The 18,129-nt window shown below is 44.5% G+C and overlaps 1 protein-coding gene across 1 annotated transcript; it reads left to right on the top strand.

Annotated features, from left to right (window-relative positions):
• Positions 1-12,164: 12,164 nt before the first annotated feature.
• LOC138841028 (alpha-1,3-mannosyl-glycoprotein 4-beta-N-acetylglucosaminyltransferase-like protein MGAT4E) lies at positions 12,165-18,129 on the top strand. The gene is made up of 5 exons (XM_070041467.1): positions 12,165-12,422; positions 13,360-13,400; positions 13,507-13,627; positions 15,792-15,945; positions 16,965-18,129. Exons 2-5 carry the CDS (start codon positions 13,360-13,362, stop codon positions 18,083-18,085), a joined length of 1,437 nt encoding a protein of 478 aa, XP_069897568.1. The 5' UTR covers positions 12,165-12,422; the 3' UTR covers positions 18,086-18,129.

Genomic DNA, 18,129 nt, shown 5'->3' on the forward strand with positions numbered 1-18,129 from the left:
GAAAATGTTCGTTGTGTCACACCGGATCCTCATACCCGCGTTATTAGAACTAAGAGTTTAGGTCCTGGGCCCCCGGTTCCTCCTCTAGGCCCCACTGCTCCCGTTATGGCCCTGCAGACAGCGCCTGCTGTTCCTACGGGAGGAAACAAAATGCCTCGCGGGAATTCCTTTCGCGGAAGCTAAAAGTTTCCGACTTGTCATGGATTTAAGTTTTTCATTCTGTCATGCCCCCAAGCAAAATTCTGGAAGGATGGATGAGAATTCCATCCTTTGTACTGAGAGCAATCCTGAATTAGGTTCTTTTTCTTTGTAACTTTCAGCTCTCAAAGGAGGAGAATCCTTGGGGGAGAACGAAGGAGGGGGTGTCATTGACCAAGTATCATTGTGCTCCTAACCTGACTTGAGGAATTGTAACTCTTTGGTACAACTACTTAATAAAAGTAAATAAAGGAAACGGGGAGAATCCCTGCTTGAGAAACACTGGAGTTCAGGCATCCAATCCTGTGGATACACCCAGACAGTGCCGCCTAAGGTATTTTGATCTATTGACCTAGTACAGTACAGTGAAAAAAGTACAACACAGAGAGCTTCTTAGTAGCATTATGTAACAGACTACCGCAAGGAGTCGTGCTAATAGGCTCGAAGCAAGTAGGAATTATAATGGACTTAATGAATTTTTCATATAATTGAGGTTAAATGAAACAAATTATAATAGTAAAATATTCAAATTTAACTTGCCTAAAGTTAGAAGAAACAAAGTCTTACACACTCTCAACTAAAAATACTTTCCCGTAATTTTCACGTATACATAATTCAGTTTGTGGTTACATTCAAAGTGCAGATGGAGAGCACTGAGCCTTCTCATTTCACATTGTCAATAAAAAATTCATGAAGTCTTCACGCATGTAGATTTCTACTTAGGTGACACCGTTAAAAACACGATTAAAAACCAACCATTGGACTCTGGGGAAATCAAAGATGTAAAAGACGTAGGCCCTATTTATACACTTACGCTACCTAAAATTATCATTTTAATGCACTGAAATAAAAGAAACGCTATTTCCTAAAACTTTTTTTGCATTTCAAAATTCAAAGATCTCAAGCAAAGTCTCTCAGACTCTTGTCATTTGGCCACTTAGTGTTCCTCCTTTCATTAAAAAAGAAGGAATTTTGCAGGGTGCCAGTGGCTCACACCTGTAATCCTACTCAGGAGGCTGAGATCCGAGGATCATGGTTCAAAGTCAACCCAGGCAGGAAAAGTCAGTGTGACTCATCTCCAATTAATCACCAGAAATCGGGAAGTGGTGCTATGGCTCAAAGTAGTAGCCTAGCCTTAAGCAGAACAGCTCCAGGACAATGCCCAGGCTCTAAGTTCAAGCCCCACAACTGCAAAAAAAAAAAAAAAAAAAAAAAAAAAAGTCAGGGACAACACTTAGTCCCTGAGTTCAAGCCCCACAACTGACATTTTTTTTCCAATTAATAGCACTATTAACTTCCAGATTAAAAGACAGTTCTTAGACTGGATGTGTAGCTAAAGTAGTAGAGCCAGTAGATCTCTTGTCTAAGAAAAGGGAAACCTTGGGGTCAAACCCCAGTACTGCCAAAAAATAAAATAAAATTGAAATTGTTGTATGTGTAAAGGTAAGGTGCTTAGCCTATTAGGATGAGAATGGAAGGAAAATATTGTTCTAATATTTTTCTCCTCAACCAAGTGGGAAATAGAAAATATATCAATACACATAGTATTAGATAATATCATTTTACTTTTTTGGTATTAAATTATCCTTTATTTTGCACTAATTGCAAATGATAATGGGGGTGCTTTATGTTTAAAAGCCTTATTTGTTAAATTTTCAAGTTATCAAATCTGAGTTGGTTGTCAGGATCTTCAGTTGAATTTTTTGGGGGGGAGGGGGTCTGGTTGTGGGGCCTGAACTCTGGGCCTGGCCGCTGTCCCTCAGCTCTTCAGCTCAAGGCTGTCACTCTACCACTTGAGCCACAGCGCCACTTCCAGCTCTTTTTTTTTTCTGCTTATGTGGTGCTGAGGAATGGAACCCAGGGCCTCATGCATGCAAGGCAAGCGCTCTACCACTGAGCCACCTTCCCAGCCCTTCAGTTGAATTTTAATAGCCAATGAAATGCCAAAGCCCCAGAACTATTGCTTGGGAAGCATCCAAAAATCAATCCTACTGACTTGAAAAAATGCATGTCATTAAAATATATTGGAGAATTCATTTTAAATTTATCTGAGTGGCATGAAACAGTATCTGAAAACTAACAGAGTGCAGGTTAAATCAGATTTACTTGGGTTCAAAACCTACCTCTGCCACTTATTATATGTGGTGGAGAAGTTAACCACTCCTAGCCCATGTTCCCTTGCCTATAACTTGTAGATAATAACAGCTTCTCATGGTTATTGAAATAATATTAATCCATAAAATCATATAGTAAGTGCTCAGTAACTATGAACTATTATTATTACTGTGGTGGTGGTAGTTAATGTTATGGTAATTGTTATTTAAAGACATCTTAGGTGACATTACTTTGTGTTTCTGCTACATGAAGGAAGACTATATGTGGAGAGTCAGAAGCAGGACAGCTCATTCCAGGTGTCTAAATTGCTGGAAGACCAGATGATTCTTACTGAGTATTCAGTCTGAAAGTCAGAGTCAGGTTCAGGCTGAAGACAGTCTTCAAAGCCCATATCTAAAACTACTATCCTACATCACCTCAAAAAGGCCTTTGCCTTTGATTAACATTAAATAACCCAAAAAGGGATTAATATCCCCAATCAGTGTGTAGACAGTGGCTAAAATGGGAGAAATATCTAAGGCAGAAATAAATGAAAGGGGCTTAAACAATGAGTTTCTACAATTTGCCAAAACTATAGATTGCATATGAGAAGAATTTGATGCAGAATAAGACTTCAATGGCACTAGAAAAAGTACATTGATTTTATCTGGGGAGAAGAGCTTGTGAGTTTTTTGTTTTTGTTTTTGTTTTTTTTTTGCCAGTCCTAGGGCTTGAACTCAGGACCTGGATGCTGTCCCTGAGCCTCTTTGTGTTCAAGGCTAGCACTCTACCACTTGAGCCACAGCACCACTTACAGCTTTTTCTGAGTAGTTTTTTGGTGATAAGAGTCTCACAGACTTTCCTGCCTGGGATAGCTTTGAACCATGATCCTCAAATCTCAGCCTCCTTGAGTAGCTAGGATTAGAGGTGTGAGCTACCCGTACCTGGCTGTGACTTTTCAAGTCTTTTCAAGTCTTACAACAGTTTATCTGGTTAAGTTCAAGTGGAAGCTGAACATTTTTCAGTTAATAATATTAATAACATAAAGAATCGCCTCATGGAAATTCAAGCATTGGTGGTGGATGTCTAATATGAATCATGACTGAAAAGCTCTGTCAATAGCTACCCAAACTAGAAAAATCATATAATCTCCCCCAAAATTGAGTTTCTTTTTTTTTTTCTTTTGTCGGTCGTGGGCTTTGAACTCTGGGCCTTAGCGCTGTCCCTCAGCTCTTCAGCTCAAGGATAGTGCCTTACCACTTGAGCTACAGCACCACTTCCGGTTTTCTGGTGGTTTATTGGAGATAAGAGTTTCACGGAGTTTGCTGCCTTGGCTGGCTTTGAACCGTGATCCTCAGATCTCAGCCTCCTGAGTAGCTAGGATTACAGGTGTGAGCCACCAGCACCCGGCTCAAAATTGAGTTTCTTAATCCATATGATGTGCATACTAATGATACCCAGTTCATAAGACTGTGAGGACTAAAAGAGAACATATCTAAAAAGCTCTGAGCCCCACAGCTGGTGCATAAAAAGTAGTCAGTATTAGTTCTGCTTAACAATGAGGAGCACAGTCATCAGAATCAATACTGCACAACCATCTCCCTGTGAAATTTTATAAAGTATAGTGACTTGGCCACACAACTACATCATTAAATATTCCTGCATTTAAAAAATGAAACATCACCTAAGTATTCAGCCTATATATTGAAACCTCTGGTTTAAATCAAGCATCAGCAAAATCATTGCCTTCAGACCAAATCTGACCCCTACCTGTTTTTGTAAATAAAATCCTACTGGAACATGGACAGCTCTGTTTATGTTTTATCTATGGCTACATACTACTTTCATAAGATTCATTAAAGCTGATAGATTTGGTTATGGGCATGTCTCGAGTGGTAGAATGCTTGCTTACACAGCTTGGAGTTCAAACCTTAATATTTCCATAAACAAATAAATCTGATCAATCATCTCCAAGGATGGCTTCAGGACCTGGAACTGTGCTATTGGAATAATCTATCACTAGCAGGAGATCCAGTGAGTCAGAAGCCACTAGTAGATTCTCCTCTGAATTTTCCTGAGGATTGTCCTAGATTCTGCCAGAGTCTTAGGATCTTCTTGCACACGAGTTTTTCTCATGGTGATTTGCAGAATCTTGTGGGACCTGAGCTGGTCTTTGTACTTGGGGATTCTTTTCCTGGTCAAGTTGGTATGCACCTTCACCAGGGGATTCCATTGTGGCTGGTTAAGGTTGTTCTAATTCAGCCACTTCTGTGCTCATCAGTGACTTTCTTAGCCATATCTTCTAATCATGAACCAGAAGAGTGGACCGACCAGAATCCAGGTAGAGCCAAGAACCATAGACTACCTTTGCTCTACAGGGATAGTTGACAAACACCACTGACCCCTCAAGGTCTAAAATGTTAACTGTCTGGCCTTTACTACAACTTGTGGGCAGCGTCTACCACATGGAGGCAGTAGAGCCTCATGGCACGATCTGGAGGAGACTAAGGCCTAACAACATTTAACTTTGATTCTGTAAAACTGAACACAGAAATTACAGAAATAAAAATGTTTTTCCCATTTACTGGCTCCTTTCTCTAATTTCCAAATGTTCTGAAGACACTGATATACCAGACACGGTTCCCTTCTACTTCCATGACCAATAAGAACAGATTGCCTGCATGGCTTTCTCCTCACTATCTAGTCATTTCTTGCATTTCCAAACTCCAGCTTCAAAACTCACTTGTTCACTGAACTCCAAGGCAGCCCAGCTACATTTTCTAAGTCTCTTCCTCCTCTTCCTCTTTCTCTTCCTCCTTCTCCTCCTCCTCTTTCCTTCCCTTCTTCCTTTGTCAATACTAAAGCTCCTCTTCCTCTTTATCTTCCTCTTTCTCCTCCTCTTTCTTTCCCTTTTTCTTGTGCCAATATTGGAGAACTCAGGACCTTATGCTTTTTTGTCAGTCTTGGGGCTTGAACTCAGGGCCTGGGCACTATCCCTGAGCTTTATCACTCAAGGCTAGCACTCTACCATTTTCAGCCATAGTGCCACTTCCAGTTTTCTGGTAGTTAATTGTAGATAAGAGTCTCACAGACCTTCCTGCCCAGTCTGGTTTCAAACTTCAATCCTCAGAGCTCAACCCCCTGAGTAGCTAGGATTATAGCTATGAGCTACCAGTGCTCCACTTGGCCTTGTGCTTTTTTGCTCAAGGTTGGTGGTCTACCACTTGAACCATGCCTCTAGGTCCTCTTTTTTTTTACTCTCATTGTAGGTTATTGGTTTGAGGTTTTTTTTTTTGTCTTGGGATGCGTGTGTGTGTGTGTGTGTGTGTGTGTGTGTGTGTGCACATGCGCGTGCACACGCACACAGTAACTAGAGTTTAAACTCAGAACTTCAGACTCTTGTTCTTTTTCACTCATGGTTGGTACTCTACCACTTAAGCCACGCCTCTACTATTCACTGTGATTTTGCTTTTTCAGCAGAAGAGCCATGTGATTAGAGCAGTATTTCAGGCAGTGGAAGATACTATTTGTAGGGCTGGGAATGTGTCTGCTTGCCTAGCATACATGAAGCCTGAGCTGCTTCTGCTCAAGGTTTATGCTCTACCACTTGAGCCAAAGTGCTGCTTCTAGCTTTTTCTTAGTAGTTTATTGGAGATGAGAGTCTCACAGACTTTTCTGTCCTGGCTTAGATTCAGACCACAATCCTCAGATCTCAGACTCCTGAGTAGCTGGGATTACAGGCATGAACCACCAGTGCTCGGCTCACTTCCAGTTTTGTTTTGTTTTGTTTTTTGAATTTTTTTTATTGTGAAAATACCGTACAGAGGGGTTACAATTAGGCAAGATAATGAGTACATTTCTTATCAAGCATTGTAGCCTCCTCCTTTGTTTCCCCTTCCCATCCCATCCTTCCCCGGCTCCCCCACCCAACCCTCCTCCCCACCTCCACCAACATTGTAAAGTTCTTTTTCGACATGACTCTCATGTACGTCTCATTGTTGCAATGGGTTCACCTGTATCCCTATATAAACGATTTGTTTTTTCCCTTCCCCTCCACAAATTATACCAACATCAAATACAGTGAAGCAGGGGTTATACCGTGGGGGAGGGACAAAGAAATAATCTTATAACAACAAAGCAACAAAAGAACAAAGAACAAAGCAACAAAGAAATAATCTTATAAATGTGTTAGAAACAATTGCATTAAAAAAACATTTGAATACATATCTTAGGGCTCATTTCCCTAACATCAACTTATCTGACCTTTTCTGCTTGACTCAGACATATACTAGTTATTGCAAATAAGGGAAACCATGGGACCTATGTTTCTTTGGGCCTGGCTTACTTCACTGAATATAATTTTTTCCAAGTCTTTCCATTTCCTAACAAATGGGGCAATGTCATTCTTTCTGATGGAGGCGTAGAATTCCATTATGTATATATATACCACATTTTCTTTTTTTTTTTTTTTTTTTTTTTTTTTTTGGTCCAGTTGTGGGGCCTGAACTCTGGGCCTGGGTGCTGTCCCTCAGCTCTTCAGCTCAAGGCTAGCACTCTACCACTTGAGCCACAGTGCCACTTCCAGCTTTTTTCTTTTTGCTTATATGGTGCTGAGGAATCGAACCCAGGGCCTCAGGCATGCAAGGCAAGCGCTCTACCACTGAGCCACCTTCCCAGCCCTATATACCACATTTTCTTGATACATTCATCTACTGAGGGGCATCTGGTTGGTTCCATATCTTAGCTATGGTAAATAAGGCTGCAATAAACATAGTTGTGCTGGTAGCTTTAGTGTGGTCTTGTTTGTGAACATTTGGGCACTTCCAGTTTTTTGCCAGTTAATTGGGCATAAGAGTCTTTTGGATTTGGACTGACTTCAAACCACCATCCTCAAATCTCAACCTACTGAGTAACTAGGATTATAGGCATAAGCCACTGGGGGCTGGGATGTAGCTCAGTGGCAAAGCGCTTGCCTAGCAAGTGCAACGTCCTGGGTTCAATCCCCAGTACCAGAAGAAAAAAAAAAAAAAGGCATAAGCCACTGGCCCCCAGCTGCATGTGGTAATGCTGTCTCACTTTTTTAAGAACTGCCATGATGTTTACCAGTGACTGAACCATTTTACATTCCCAGCAGCAGTGTAGGCGGCTCCACTTCCTCTGTATCCTCACCAAAGCTTGTTATTGCCCATCTTTCTTTTTGCAGCCAACCTAGTGGGTATGAAATAGTGCTCACTGTGGGTGGGTGGTTTGTTGTTGTTGTTGTTGTTTTTACTTACAATTCCCTGATGACTAGTGATATTGAGCTATAAATGGTGAAAGCCACCTTGTTAAATCCAAAAAGCCACTAGCAGCTGTTCCTCCTACACTGTTCTACAAAGAAAATATATTCTATTAAAATAGGCAAGGCAAGTTCAGCACAGTGGTGTATGTTTAGACTGTAAATCTCAGCACTTGAGAGCTGAGGCAGGATGGTTGAGAGTTCAAGCCAACCTGGGCTAGTAGCAAGTTTCAGAGCAGCCTGGGCCATACAGAGACAGACCCTGCCTAGCCCCCCCCCCCCGCTAAAAAAAATAGGCAGTTAAGCATAATTGTGTGCTTTTCCATGTCCTCAAATTCTTGGTAGTACTTGTCAATGAAATTTCTCTGTATTATCTGATTCTTTGTCCATGGCTCAAGTGGTAGAGTATCTACCTAGCAAGCACAAGGCCCTGAGTTAAAACCCCAGTACTCCCCTTTTAAAAATGGGGAAGGGCCGGGCACCAGTAGGTCACACCTGTAATCCTAACTACTCAGGAGGTTGATATCTGAGGATCCTGGTTCAAAGTCAGCCAGGCAGGAAAATCTGTAAGACTCTTATCTCCAATTAATGACAAAAAGCCAGAAAGGGGTGGGGGTCGAGGTGGAGGGAAGAGGACAGAGGAAGGAGAAGATGGAATTAAGAGAAGAGGGAAAGGATAGAGTTTTCTAGTGTTCTTATAAATGATACTTAAAAGCTAAATAAGGGCTGGGAATGTGGCTTACTGGTAGAGTGCTTGCCTAGCATGCATGAAGTCCTGGGTTCGATTCCTCAGTACCTCATAAACAGAAAAAGCTGGAAATGCACTGTGGCTCAAGTGGTAGAGTGCTAGTCTTGAGCAAAAGAAGCTCAGGGACAGTGCCCAGGCTGAGTTCAAGCCCCAGGACTGATAATAATAAGATAATAATTAATAATAATAATCCAGGCCCTTTTTTCTCCCCAATCCTAGAGCTGCTGACCATAGGGACTCCATCAGTGCAGTGCAGTGCCCCCTGAGGGATCTATCTCCTGGAAACTCTGCTGTCTCTCTTCTTCTTCCTCTTCCTTTTTTTTTTTTTCTTTTTTTTGGGGGTCCGGTCGTGGGGCCTGAACTCTGGACCTGGGCGCTGTTCCTCAGCTCTTCAGCTCAAGTCTAGCGCTCTACCACTTGAGCCACAGTGCCACTTCCGGCTTTTTTCTTTTTGCTTATGTGGTGCTGAGGAATTGAACCCAGGGCCTCAAGCATGCAAGGTAAGCACTCTACCACTGAGCCACCTTCCCAGCCCCTGCTTCTTCCTCTTTCAAGTAGAAACATATCATGGTTCTGGAGCACGTGGTAGACCCTGGGCCCAAATGGCTTGACCTACTGATCTCCAATATCTCAAAGCTCTCTAAAGTACATATCTAGGCCACAGTTAGTTATGATCAATACTCCTCTTCAAAGCTGCCTTCCTTTGAAGAACCTTAAGAAACTTGGCTTGACTAATACCCCTGCTTATGTGGCCTTTCATTCCAAGCAGAACATAGAGTATGCATTCCTCATGAACTTTTTGTGGTCAACCATGCAGACTATTTTCTGATGATTGAAGATGACATGAAATGTGTCCCTACATTTGTCACACAGATTGCTACCATACCGTCTGCCCAGGAAAACAAATTGTGGATGGTTAAGGAGTTCTCAGCCTTCATCGGAAAACTCTTAGAGACCTCCCTTACTTTGTTCATTTGCTTCTCTCCCCCCCCCCTTCTTTAACCAGGCCCTGAGCTTGAACTCAGGGTCTAGGCACTGTCCCTGAACTTCTTTTGCTCAGGGCTAGCATTCTACCACTTGAGACACAGTGCCACTCTGGCTTTTTCTTTTTATGTGGTAACTGAGGAATCGGACTCAGGGCTTCATGCATGCTACACAAGCACTCTACCACTAAGTCACATTCCCAGCCCCTCCTTCTCCTTTTATATCAAGAAATGCCCTGTGCTGACTTTCTCTCCCACTTTCATGACCTCACACAGCAAAAAACTGATCCAATTTTTCCCCTCCCTCTTCTAGCATACAGGAAATTTCTCCTCTTTGAAGGCAAAGTCAATTACCTCAAGATAAAGAATTAGAGGAAAGCCGGGCGCTGGTGGCTCACGCCTGTAATCCTAGCTACTCAGGAGGCTGAGATCTGAGGATCGCGGTTCAAAGCCAGCCCGGGCAGGAGAGACCGTGAGACTCCTATCTCCAATAAACCACCAGAAAACCAGAAGTGGCGCTGTAGCTCAAGTGGTAGAGCGCTCGCCTTGAGCTGAAGAGCTGAGGGACAGCGCCCAGGCCCAGAGTTCAAGCCCCACGACCGACAAAAAAAAAAAAAAAAAAAGAATTAGAGGAAGTCATGGGCCAGTGGCTCACACCTACTAATCCTAGATACTCAGGAGGTTGAGATCTGAGGATTGCCATACAAAGCTAGCCTGGGCTAGGAAGTGGCACTGTGGCCCAAGTGGTAGAGCGCTTGCTTTGAGATGAAGAACTGAGGGATGGCGCCCAGGCCCAGAATTCAAGCCCCATGACCAATAACAACAACAACAAAAAGACTGAGGAAAACAACATTGGCTATCAGAGCAACCCCATCTACACTAACCTGAACATCATCAAAGACTCTGTTCTCATGAATGCCTACAACTAGGAATTTCCTTTACATCAAAGAAGCAAAGGCTGACAGCCATCTAATTGTGGTTTTGAACACCTGCCATATTGCCCAAGTTCAAGTACTGACTCTGAACTAAAAGAGGAGAATCAGTCGAAAGAGGGGTCAGGTAGATTCCGCTAATCAGAGCTCTGCCTGTGGAGACTACATCATGTTGGGCATACTATAAACAGCATCCTGAATCAGCAGGTGTTGTCCTGGGAGGAAGGTGAAGTATGTAAGATCACTTGTGACAGCTGTTCTGCCCTCAGGACTGATAGAAACATTAACCTTTGGACTAAGTAAAATTTAATCATATATGGAAAAGTCACTGGGGGTTCTTGGAGGGATTAGGCTGGAGGTAGTCTGCAAAGTTAACAAAATATTAAAGTTTTGAAATTAACAAGGACGTTTCTTTTGCTTGATTCTCTCAAGGTTTTGTGTGTGTGTGTGTGTGTGTGTGTGTGTGTGTGTGTGTGTGTGTGTATGTGTGTACTGGGGTTTGAATTCAGGGCCTAGGCACTGTCCCTTAGATTTTTCACTCAAAGCTGGTGTCCTACCACTTAAACCACAGCTCCACTTCTGGCTTTTTGGTGGTTTATTGGAGATAAGAGTCTCATAGGCTTTCCTGCCTCTGCTGGTTTTGACTCATGATCCTTAGATCTCAACTTTCTGAGTAATTGGAATTAGAGATATGAGCCATGGGTGCACAGCTCATATCTTTGTTTTGTTTTGGTCCATTGGAGGGCTTGAACTCTGGGCACTGTCCCTGAGCTCTTCAGCTCAAGGCTAGCACTCTACCACTTTGAGCCACAGTGCCACTTCCAATTTTCTGGTGGTTCATTGGAGATAAGAGTCTCACAGATTTTCCTGCTCAGGCTGACGTTGAATGGCAATCCTCAGATCTCAGCCTCCTCAATAGCTAGGATTACAGGGGTGAGCCACCAGTGCCCAGCTCCATATAATTCTTTTTTTTTTTTTTTTTTTTTTTTGGGTCCAGTCGTGGGGCCTGAACTCTGGGCCTGGGCGCTGTCCCTCAGCTCTTCAGCTCAAGGCTAGCGCTCTACCACTTGAGCCACAGTGCCATTTCCGGCTTTTTTCTTTTTGCTTATGTGGTGCTGAGGAATCGAACCCAGGGCCTCGAGCATGCAAGGCAAGCGCTCTACCACTGAGCCACCTTCCCAGCCCCCCATATAATTCTTAACTTGTCAGAAAAATAGTTATAAGTAAAATTATTTAACAAGAGAAAATATTAGACATACAAGCTCAAAAATTAAATAGAACAGATGAAAAGGGAAAAAAGAAAAACCACAGAGGACACCACACATTTTTTAGGCCCAAGGGATAATTAGATGGGCACCCGTGGCTCATGTCTATAATCTATCTACTCAGGAGGCTGAGATCTGAGGATCATGGTCCAAAACCAGCCCAGGCAGAAAAGTCTATGAGATTCATATCACCTAGAAACTACTCAGAAAAAGCCAGAAGTGGTGCCGGGGCTCAAGTGGTAGAGCGCTAGCCTTGAGCACAAAGAGGCTCAGGGACAGCGCCCAGGTCCTGAGTTCAAGCCTAGGACTGGGAAAAACAAAAACAACACAACAACTAGACCTCTGAGGACTGCTCTGTGGTGACTTTGAGAAGACACACCAAGTCGCTCAGAGTGACAGCTGCCAGGGGACAGAGCAGCAATGATTCCCTTCAGGCCCTCAGAACCCCCATGGTTGCTCTGACAGGAAATGCCCGAATGAAGACCGGAAAGCTGGTTTTTAAACCTTGTTTTCCCCCCCATCCCCACCCCCCCTCAGAAGCAGGTGCTTGAGACCCAAGTAGGCAGCAGCCCCATTCAGGGGAAACAATGGTTGCCAGGTGGAGTGGAGTCTCCTGGGCGAGGTGACCACACTCAGCTGCTTCAGAGGAGCCAGTCCGGGCCCTGCCTCTCAATAATAAAGTTTTGCTCCTCCGTGTTGGATACCATTGCTGCTCGGAACAATCCTCCAGCTCTCAAAGACTTCAGTGGATAAGCCAATCGTGGTAAAGATGTGGACATGATCAGAAATGTCTTGTCTAGGATTTCCATCCTTACGAGGCCACAAGGGAGATGCACCAACGAATTTGTCCCTTGGTCCTTCTGATTCTATCCAAATCTCCTAGGTCTGCCTGCCATCATAATCCTAGAAAGGAACTATATAAAAGTGAGTATGGAACTCAAAGACAAGATCCAATTTATTATTCTTATTATTTACTTATGTCTAGTGCTCGTGGTTTTGTTTTCAATTTTTAGGCATTACTAGAGTTTGGATTCAGGACCTTTGTAAACCATGTCTCCAGCTGTTTTAGTTTTGGGGAGGTTTATGTTTTTGTTTTTTCAGCTAGGGGCTTGCTTTTCACCTAGGCCAGCCTGGTACTACAGTCATTCTACCTATGTCCCCGTATAGCTGAGATTACAACTCTGTTTAGCTTATTTTATTAGCTTACATTATAAAATAGTTATGCAGGGTGGTAGAGTTAATTGTACCTTTCCACACATGTTCACAATGCATTCCAATCAATCTCACGCCATCACTCACCCTGCCCCCTTCCCAGAACAATTTCAATGGGTTTCATTGGTCTATTTTCATAGTTACAAACACTCCTTCAACCATATTCATCCTCCTCGACAGCTTATTTGGTGAGGTCCTGATAGTTTTTTGTAGGCTGGCCTCAAACTTTAATCCTCCTGATCCTGGACTCCCAGATAGCATTATAGATGTGAAGCACCACACCTAGCCTAAGGCCTAATTTTTTAAAGAATTTTTTTGCCAGTCCTGGGGCTTTGAACTCAGGCCCTGGGCACTGTCCTTGAGCTTCTTTTGCTCAAGGCTAGCGCACTACTAGGCCACAGTGCCACTATCAGCTTTTTCTGTGTATGGGGGTACTGAGGAATCGAACCCAGGGCTTCATGCAGGCTAGGTAAGCACTCTACCACTAAGCCACCATAAGCCTAATTTATTAATCAATAGAATGTACTGAGAGACTAGCTGAACATGAAAGTTGAGGAGTATTATTAACATCAAACATTCAATTTCTTCTTCTTGGCAACACATCCAAAGCTGAACAAAATCAAAGTCCTTGACCTTTTTATTTCCTTAGATGGCTCTGTGTAGTGGGAAGAGAAGATCTGACAGCAAAAGGTAAGCTTACGACTCGTTGGAGGTGCGCAGCTGGTTTCAGGGTGGGAGAATAAACCCCAGACTCTGAATCTGCTCAGGATTCAGTGCTGCTTATATGTCTGCACAGCTGCTGCTGGCTGAGCACCCTGCACCAGTTCCGGTGGCGAAGCATCCTAGTTACTGCATCCTTAGTAGCCCTCGGAGTCTTCCTGCAAAAGGTCAACAAGACTGCAGAGCACAGTGTACTGGTGAGTAGTTTCAGTGGGTGTTGGACTACTTTGCCAGCACTTAGATAATAGGGCATTCTTAGCTAACCCGTGGCTCATGTTTATAATCCTAACTCCTCAGGAAATGAGATTTGTTTTGTTTTGTTTTTGTTGGTTGTGGGGCTTGAACTCTGGGCCTAGGCGCCATTCCTCAGCTCTTCAGCTCAAGGCAAGCACTCTACCACTTGAGCCACAAGCGCCACTTCTGGTTTTCTATGTGGTTAATTGGAGATAAAAGTCTCATGGACTTTCCTGCCCAGGCTAGCTTTGAACTGTGATCCTCACATCTCAGCCTCCTGAGTAGCTAGGATTACAGGTGGAAGCCACCAGCACCTGGCCAGAAAGTGAGATTTGAAGATCTCTGCTCAAAGCCAAGAATGGGCACCAAAAAACCTACAAGTGAAGGTGTGGTCAAATGCTAGAGGACTACCCTTGCTTGGAAAAAGTCAAACAAGAGCAAGAAGCCATGGGCTAGGAGTGTGGCTTAGTGATAGAATGCTCACCTAGCATGAATGAAGTCAAGTTCAATTCCTCAGTAACACATAACACAAAAAGCCAGAAATGGTGCTATCACTCAAGTGGTAGAGTGCTAGTCTTGAGCAAAAGAAGCTCAGGGACATTGCCCAGGCCATGAGCTCCCACCCCAGTACTTGCACCAAACACACAAAATAAAAAGAACAAGAAGCCCTGACTTAAAACCCAGTACCTGCCGGGCACCAGTGGCTCACCCCTGTAATCCTAGCTACTCAGGAGGCTGAGATCTGAGGATCAAGGTTCAAAGCCAACCCGGGCAGGAAAGTCCGTGAGACTCTTATCTCCAATAAAAACCACTAGAAGGGGCTGGGAAGGTGGCTCAGTGGTAGAGCACTTGCCTTGCATGCATGAGGCCCTGGGTTCGATTCCTCAGCACCACATAAGCAAAAAAGAAAAAAGCCAGAAGTGACGCTGTGGCTCAAGTGGTAGAGTGCTAGCCTTGAGCTGAAGAGCTGAGGGACAGCACCTAGGCCCAGAGTTCAGGCCCCACAACCGGACCCCCCCCAAAAAAAAAAAACACTAGAAAACCAGAAGTGGCGCTGTGGCTCAAGTGGTAGAGCGCTCGCCTTGAGCTTGAGTGCAGGGATAGCACCTAAGCCCAGAGTTCAAGCCCCACAACCAACCAAAACAAACAAACAAAAAAAAACCAGTACCTGCCTCAAAAGACAGCGACCATGGAAAGCATGCTGGGCTTATATCCAGAGGTCCAATTCAGATACCGAGTATTTGAGAAGAGAGAAATGTCCCAGATTTACAATGATAGGATCTAAGGAGTGAACATAGTAGCATGAAGAGGGCAAGACATTTCCACAGGACCATGCTAATTGCAGGACAGCAGATAACCCCCCCCCTCCCGTCTGCTGCCACCTCTTTCACCAGGGGTCCTACTCCTTCTTCACCTAAAGAACTAGAAGGAAACTCCCTGGGATGGAAACCCACACAGTCAGGCTGAGGCTTTGGGATGCACATTGTGCAAGAACAGGTTGGCACAGGGCAAGAGCACAGCCTTCACATTCACTCATCCTAAGGACAGGGTCACGCCCCGCCTCCAGCACCTCTCCCAGATCCCAGCACAGGCCCATCCTGAGTCACATGATGATGACCAAGAAATGACATGTGCAAGGGCTGGGAATGTGGCTCAGTGGTAGAGTGCTTGCCTTGCATGCATGAGACCCTGGGTTCCATTCCTCAGCACCACATACACATAAAAAGCCAGAAGTGGTGCTGTTGTTCAAGTAGTAGAATCTAGCTTTGAGCATAGAGAGGCTCAGGCACAGTGCCCGGGCCTGAGTTCAAGTCCTGGGACTGGCAAAAAAAAGAAAAATGACATGTGCAGTAAAGCAGATCAAGTGATTCCTCACTGTGTGAGCCTTGGGCCTTTCCAGTCACTCCACACAAGACAAGCACACTGCCCTGTTTCAGGCCCATGGTTTCCTGGCCTCTACCAGACAGCTTAGTGTGCTCTCAGGATGAGATGGAGAAAGCAGTTAGCTAAGGGCAGACACTTACACTGGGTCCTGGGGCTCACTATAAGGGGGATATGCTCCTCAACTGTCTCCAGAAGCCCTGGGCATCCCTTCCATGTGACATGTATCTATCTTATCCTCAAAAGGAAAAGGAGAAAATAATTGGGCAGATAATTCAGGAACAAATGAACTCTGAAATCAAGAACCATCTGGATGCCTTCAAGGAGATGCAGAAAACCTTCCCCCTTTTCAAACATGCTAACTACACCCTCCTGGCTGGAGCCCCTCCCTGGAAGAAGAGTGAGTAAGTGGGAGAGAAACTTCAGGTAGCAAAGGCTAAAGGAGGTTTTTCCATAAAAAAGGGGAAGGAAAGCCTGGAACTGGTGGCGAGCTACTCAGGAGACTAAGATCTGAGGATCATGGTTCAAAGCCAGGCAGGGCAGGAAAGTCCATGAGATTAATCTCCAACGAACCACTAGAAAACTAGAAGTGAAGCTGTGGTTCCACGTGATACAGTGCTAGCCTTGAGCAAAAGAGCTCAGGGACAGTGCCCAGGCTCTGAGTTCAAGCCCCCACAACTGACAAAAAAAAAAAAAAAAAAAAGGAGGAGATCAAAGAGAGCATTTGGGAGTGAATTGGCAACAAAGAAGGGAAAAGAGCTCTGATCAAGGATCAGAACTGGGTGCAGAATGTATTTTCCTCCCATCAGTGGCCAAGTGATAGAGCCATCATGACAGGTCCCCTGCAAGGTGAAGATAGGATAGGAGCCCAGGGGAGGGAGAGCAAAAAGTGTGAGTTAAAAGGGGAAAGGGGAGGTGCATTGGCCTGCTAGACCCTGGGACTTACAGGGGTCCATGAGACCCTTCTAATACAGGTTGGGGTGATGTATACTAGCTGAGATAACTCTGAAGGTCAAGATGAGGCTAATTTGCCAAGCCAGAAATTTTTGCCTTTACTACAAAGTGGTGTTTCCCAGGTAAGATAGAGCCTTGTTGGGTTTTAGTCGGTTGGTTGGTTGGTTTTCTGGTGCTGAGACTTGAACTCAAGACCCAGACATTGTCCCTTAGCTTTTTTGCTCCAGGCTGGTACTCTCCCACTTGAACCACAGCTCTATTTCCCAGTCTTGCCATTGGTAGCACCCCCTCATCAGCTTTTCAAAGTGCTGATCAAAATGAAATCACTTGCCAGCTTCAGATTACATATTAATTTCTCAGCCTCTTCCCGGGAGAAAGAGATGTGAATTGGGCTCCAGAACCAGCCTTTGGGGGAAGAGGCCCTTTTCATCATCCTATCTTGTTCTTCTTCCTCTTCCCACCCAGAGCTGCTGACTGTGGGGATTGCCTCAGTGCAGCGTTCCCATGGCAACTATCTCCTGGACACCCTAAAGTCCCTGTTCCAAGCTTCTTCAAAATATGAACTGGAGCATCCTCTTGTGCTGGTCCTCCTGTCAGACTCTGACGCCCAGTGGCTCAGCCAAACAGTTGCCAAGATTTCAAACCTCTTCACATGGTTCATTGAGACCCAGGAGCTGCTCGTGGTCCATGGTCTTCTCCGTGGTTCCCTTGTGAGGACAGTGGATGATGGCTCACCATGTGGAGAGCTTTACTCCAAGCAGAGAGCAGATTTTGCCCTCCTCATGAACTTCGCAAACAACCTGTCTGATTACTTCCTGTTGCTGGAAGATAATGTTTATTGTACCTCCGGCTTTGTGTCTACCATCTACAGGACATTAGCAGCCTGGGAAGACCTGCCTTGGGTGATCCTGGAGTTCTCCAGGCTGAGCATCTCTGGGAGAGTCTTCCACACCAGTGACTTGCCCCGCCTCATCTCTTTCTTCTTCCTCTTCCCCATGGACACGCCCACCCACCTGCTCCTTTCTGAATTCCGGCTACTCTTGAATCAAAATGTCCCAATTCACTTCAGTTCATCCATTTTCTATCGCCTGACTGGTTATCTAGAGTCCGAAAGAGCATGCTTTCCTGTGGAGCAGGCAGTGGTCTTCAGGAATCCAGACAATCCTGTTGGAGTTGTGGTCTCCAATATGATCCCAGCAGTTTCTTATATGCCTTATTATGCTTATATTCTGAACCAGGACCACTTCATTGGTGTGGAAGTTTGGGAAGGAAACTTCTTAACAGTGATTCTGGATAAACCCCACAAGATCCTGCGGGTAGCAGTGCTGACAGGCTCTGAGGAAAATGGGATGTACCACTTACAAAAGGCGCATGTTCTACTGGGCTCTGGCCTCACAGAGGAGCCCATGCACTGTACCCAGTATACCCTGCTTGGGCCACTGGTGAAAGGAAATTTGGACCAGAGGGTATTTTATGAAGAAGATTCTGTGGAGGAACTGAGCTGTATACAGCTTCTGGTATTAGCACCTCAGGAATCTTTGCTCCTGATCAGGCAGATCAAAGTATGGACAGAAAAAGAGAATTAGAGGGCTGAATGGTGTTTCTAGAAGGATTGGGTTTGGCAATGGAA

The sequence above is a fragment of the Dipodomys merriami genome, unplaced genomic scaffold, assembly GCF_024711535.1.
Source record: "Dipodomys merriami isolate MVZ:Mamm:240054 unplaced genomic scaffold, mDipMer1.0.p SCAF_31, whole genome shotgun sequence".
In the NCBI taxonomy this organism is placed as follows: domain Eukaryota; kingdom Metazoa; phylum Chordata; class Mammalia; order Rodentia; family Heteromyidae; genus Dipodomys; species Dipodomys merriami.

What these genes read in the sequence shown, in the direction of transcription:
- LOC138841028 (XM_070041467.1), top strand. Translation starts at nt 13,360, where the DNA reads ATGGCTCTGTGTAGTGGGAAGAGAAGATCTGACAGCAAAAG. An exon ending in CTGCAGAGCACAGTGTACTG is followed by an intron (nt 13,628 to 15,791) that starts GTGAGTAGTTTC and finishes TATCCTCAAAAG; the next exon opens with GAAAAGGAGAAAATAATTGG. An exon ending in AGCCCCTCCCTGGAAGAAGA is followed by an intron (nt 15,946 to 16,964) that starts GTGAGTAAGTGG and finishes CTTCCCACCCAG; the next exon opens with AGCTGCTGACTGTGGGGATT.